The following is a 4,834-nucleotide window of genomic DNA, read 5'->3' as shown; positions in this document are numbered from 1 at the left end:
CTTTTTAAAAGCTGTTTTAGAAAATGAACTCCCGCAATGAAAGGGAGGCAGAGAGACAGAAGAGGAGGGAAGGAAAGAGGGAGAAAGGGAGCTACTTAAAAGTCATGGAGGAAACTTACGTGTGGATTACTAAGTGAAGGGATCCAATACGAAAAATCCATTTGCTTTACGTTTACAACTATGATACCGTTCTGGAAAAACAAAACAAAAGAAAGCAAAAGAAAACAAAACAAGGACAATGACGACAACAACAACAACTACAAAAACAACAACAACAAAACACCTTCGGAGACAGTAAAAATCCAGTGGCTTTTAGGGTTTAGGCGGAGAGAGGAAGTGGTACTAGTCGGAGCACAGGGCACGTTAGGGTGGTGTAACTATTCTGTATGATACTGCAATAGTAGATACATACCATTATACATTTCTCAAAACTTATGAATCTATATAACACAAAATAAACCCTAACTATTAGTAAATGATAATGTGTCTAATGGTAATGTGTCAGTCAAGAATGGCTCATCCACCACTTATAATTAATGTATCCACATTAGTGCAAGGTACTATAGAAACTACTGGGGGTGAGGAACCTGTATTTTTTGTGCAATTTGTCTCTAAATGTAAACTTGTCCTTAAAAAATGGTCTGTTTAAAAAAACCCTGATTTAAAAAAAAGAAAAAAGAAAACAAAAGAAAGTGTTGCCTCTGGGGAAGAGGTGTTCATGGGGGAAACAAAGATTTTGATTTTTTATTGCAAGTCCTGATCTGCAATTTGGATGTTGTGGGTTTTTTTTTTTTAACTATTTGTATACAATACTTGGATTGATATTTCTCAAATTAAAAAAAAAATCTGTACGCCTGTCAGAATAGATAACATGAAAAAGACCATATTAGCAAGTGTTGGCAAGGCTATCAAGTATTCAGAGCACAGGCACTACACAGGCACTGCTATAGAGAGAAGTTTGTGTAAATTGGTATAACCATTTTGGAAACACTTTGGAGGAACCTTACCAAAGCTGATAAGTTGGATGACATGTGACCCGGCAAATTCTCTCCTAGATAAATAAATACTATTGTAAAAAATGTTCACCAAAGGACGTGTCCTATAATATTCACTGAAGCTTTATTCATAATTACCCTAAGGCAGAACCTACCTAGATGTCCACCAAGAGTTGCAGAAATATTGTAAACTATTTATATAATGAAATTCTATACACCAATGAGCAGAAAGGATCTATACATACAATAACATGAATATCACTAACATAAGTTTGAGTGAAAGAAGCTAGGTGTAGGACACATAATTCCATTTCTATATAGTCCAAAAACAAGCAAAAGTTGTATATTCTGTAAGAAGTCAGAATAATTGCCGTCCCAAAGGAGAGATAGACCGTGACTGAAAGAGGCACAGGTGTTCCCTTGGGGTCCTAGTACCTTTTTTAATGAGTGCTGATTCCAGAAGTACATTGAACTGAATTGCATCAAGCTGTGCTCAGAATACTTTTAATAATATATGTTCTTTTTTGCGTGCCTGGGTGGCTAGTCACTTAAGTGTCCAACTTTGGCTCATGTCATGATCTCATGGTTTGTGAGTTCGAGCCCCACATCAGGTTCTGTGCTGACAGCTTAGAGCCTGGAGCCTGCTTGGATCCTGTGGCTCCCTATCTGGCCTTCCCCTGCTCACTCGGTGTGTCTCTGTCAAAAATAAACAAACACGAAAAAAATAATATATGTCCTTTTGAATGTATACTATACTTCAGTAATCTTATTTTAATCTGGGTGCAGACCCCTAAGTCACACCCTTTTTTCTCTACTGTCTCTTCTAAACATTTAAGGAATATGTACTTTAAATCATCCTAGAAGTTATATACACATACACATACACTCAAAGAAGAAAGAAATTGGCGGGAGGAGCCGAGAGGTGGGTGAAGGTTAAAGAAACTCTAGCTTTATTACACAAGCATGGAATCAAATTCCTTTGGAGAGGGTGGGGGTGGAATGGCTTCTTCAGAAGGACGACTTCAGAGCAATTAGGGAACAAGAGAGATCATGGATCTGCCCCTAAAGTGCTGGAGACCTCTCAATCTAGGGTTAGGAAGAAAGGGGACCTCCCTTGCGGTCCAGGGGTCTCCTCCCTCCACAGACCCGGGGCTGGGAGGCAGCAGAGGGCACACCCTCCCCAGAGTCCCAGAAGGCGGCGCCGCAACCCGGAGGCGCAGGCCGGGACCGTCTGGTGCTTCTTCCCCCGTAAAGTGCACTAGGTGACGCGGGCCCAGCTCTCACTGGTTCATCCCTCCAGGCACAACCGGTCCCGGCACTGAGAGGTGGCGCGGCGGTGGCCCGCATCTCACGCCCAGGGACTGGGAAGCGGCAGAGTCTCACCACGGGTGCCAGGTTCACTCCCAGGACTTGGCACGCTTGGCGCTGCGCTTCTGCCAGGCTGCTCTCGACCCACACGTCGCCGACTACGCGGATGGTGGGCAAGGTGGTCAGCGTCGGGGTGTCTGCCCTCCCACTCTCCTCCAGGGTTCGGCCCCCGGAGCAGGGCCCGGGGGCCGCGGGCTGGCGGAGGCTGCTGTCCTCGCGGGACAGCGGCGGCGGGGGCGGTACCTTCCTCTGGCCAACCTCGACCGTACGGGCTCCGTGGCACCTGCTCCTGGCAGCTGGCCGGCGCGTCCGGACGCTGGCCTCGGGGGGCTGGTGCCCCAGCATGTACACCACCTTCTCCTCAGGCGCCTCCAGCGCGGCCCCTACTGCAGCGCTAGAGGCTCCTCCACAGGTGGCCGGGGCCAGGGCTTCCCAGGGCCTGCGCCGCCACCTCTTCATGCGGCCCAGGAGGTGAGGGCGCTAGGGGCCGCCCGCGCTTGCCAGGTCTCGCTGCCGCCGCCTGGCCCTGATGAATTTCCTACCAGGAAGCCAAATCAGGCGGCAGGCTGTTGAGAGTTACACCGCAGTTGCTAGGAGACCAGGCGCTATGTGAGGTCACAATGTCTGCGTATCCTATCACTGCCGGCTGCCCAAAGCTGCCTTAGGTTGGGCTGTGTTTAAGTTTATGCCCTTGAGAAAGACCTGCACGTAATCCTATCTGAGAAGGCCCATAGTTCTTGACGAGTTCAAGAGGGTTGTCCTCGACGTGAATGCCCTGGTGCCTCAGCCTCCATTAAATCCATCTCACATGAGATGACACTTCGCGGTGGAGAGTACACACAACTTGCAATCAAACATGACTGTAAGAGGGTTTTAGCGAATTAAATGCCTTGTCATGCAACGCACTGAAAGCCAAATTGAAGTAACTACTCTACTCTTTCAAAGAATACACATATACTGTGCCTTGCTTAGGGTTCCATATGTGTGTTGCTATAGCTCGCAGTTCAGGAAGCTGTTCTTCACAGCAGCAGCAAAAAGTTTGCCTAGTTAGTATGCATGCTCACTTTCACGCAGCTTATGGAAGACTGCCTCATTGTGTGCTTAAGAGCAAAGCGTCAACGAATTCTGCGTGAGTGGCCATGAGGGCATTCAGTGCCACTAAAACCTATTCGGTACCTACCAATTCATAATAGTTCAGGTAAGTCATACACAAGGTAGTAATAGACCGAATGGGATTCCAAGGGTAGAAAACGTGTTACACCGTCCGTGTAAGTGCTTTTGAAAGCAACCAGCATGGTCCATCCATCATCACCACATACACAAATAATTCACAAAATATTACAAGGACCACCTACCATCATCAATTGAAATCCACTTCCTCAGGAAAGGATGACACCAAACTATTGTGAATCAATAAAAGGGATAAGTCATGGTAACAATCAGAAGAGACACTTGCCAAGGTCAACGTGATACATGTGAGAGGCCTCTGTGTTTACTCAACTCCTTTTCTTAAACACACAAACCAAACTTTCATCTAGGCAGCTTAAGCCAGTACTACCTCACGTTCTGAAAGTGCTGAAAATGGAAAGCTATCCTCATATTCAGTAAGAGCAACCCCTGGATATGCTTTTTCATTAAATGTCATTTATTTTCAAATTGGTTTCCCCGCAACACCCAGTGTGCATCCCAACAGGTGCCCACCTCAATACCCGTCACCCACTTTCCCCTCTCCCCAACACCTCGTCAACCCTCAGTCTGTTATCAGTATTGAAGAGTCGCTTATGGTTTGCCTCCCTCCCTCTCTATAACTGTTTCCCCGCATCACCTCCCCCATGGTCTTCTGCTAAGTTTCTCAGGATCCACACTTGGATGAAACATATGGTATCTGTCTTTCACCTCCTGACTTATTTCACGTAGCATAACACCCCCCAGTTCCATCCACGTTGCTCCAAATGGCCAGCTTTCGTTCTTTCTCATTGCCAAGTAGTATTCCATGGTATACATCAACCACAACTTCTTTATCCACTTGTCAGTTGATGGACAGCTAGGCTCTTTCCATAGTTTGGCTGTTGTTGAAAGTAGTGCTATAAACATTGGGGTACATGCGCCCCTATGTCTCAGCACTCTTGTACCCCTTGTGTAAATTCCTAGCAGTGCCATTGCTGGGTCTTAGGGTAGATCTATTTTTAATGATTTGAGGAACCTCCACACTGTTTTCCAGAGCGGCTGCACCAGGATGCCTTCCCACCAACAGTGCAAGAGGGTTCCTGTTTCTTCACATCCTCACCAGCATCTATAGTCTTCTAATTTGATCATTGTAGCCACTCTGACTGGCATGAGGTGGTATCTCAGTGCGGTTTTGCTTTGCGTTTCCCTGACGAGGAGTGCTGTTGAGCATCCTTTCATGTGTCTCTTGACAATCTGGATGTCTTTTTTAGAACAGTGTCTGTTCAAGCCTTCTGCCCATTTCG

The 4,834-nt window shown here is 46.4% G+C and overlaps 1 protein-coding gene across 1 annotated transcript; it reads right to left on the bottom strand.

Annotated features, from left to right (window-relative positions):
* Positions 1–2,080: 2,080 nt before the first annotated feature.
* On the bottom strand, positions 2,081–2,822 carry LOC121024092 (uncharacterized). The gene has a single exon (XM_040466405.1). The coding sequence runs from the start codon at positions 2,820–2,822 to the stop codon at positions 2,088–2,090; it is 735 nt and encodes a 244-aa protein (XP_040322339.1). The 3' UTR covers positions 2,081–2,087.
* Between the last annotated feature and the right edge of the window lie 2,012 nt (positions 2,823–4,834).

The sequence above is a fragment of the Herpailurus yagouaroundi genome, unplaced genomic scaffold (assembly GCF_014898765.1).
Source record: "Herpailurus yagouaroundi ecotype Mexico unplaced genomic scaffold, PumYag 55543, whole genome shotgun sequence".
NCBI classification, from domain to species: domain Eukaryota; kingdom Metazoa; phylum Chordata; class Mammalia; order Carnivora; family Felidae; genus Herpailurus; species Herpailurus yagouaroundi.
This window is presented reverse-complemented; position numbering and strand designations above follow the sequence as displayed.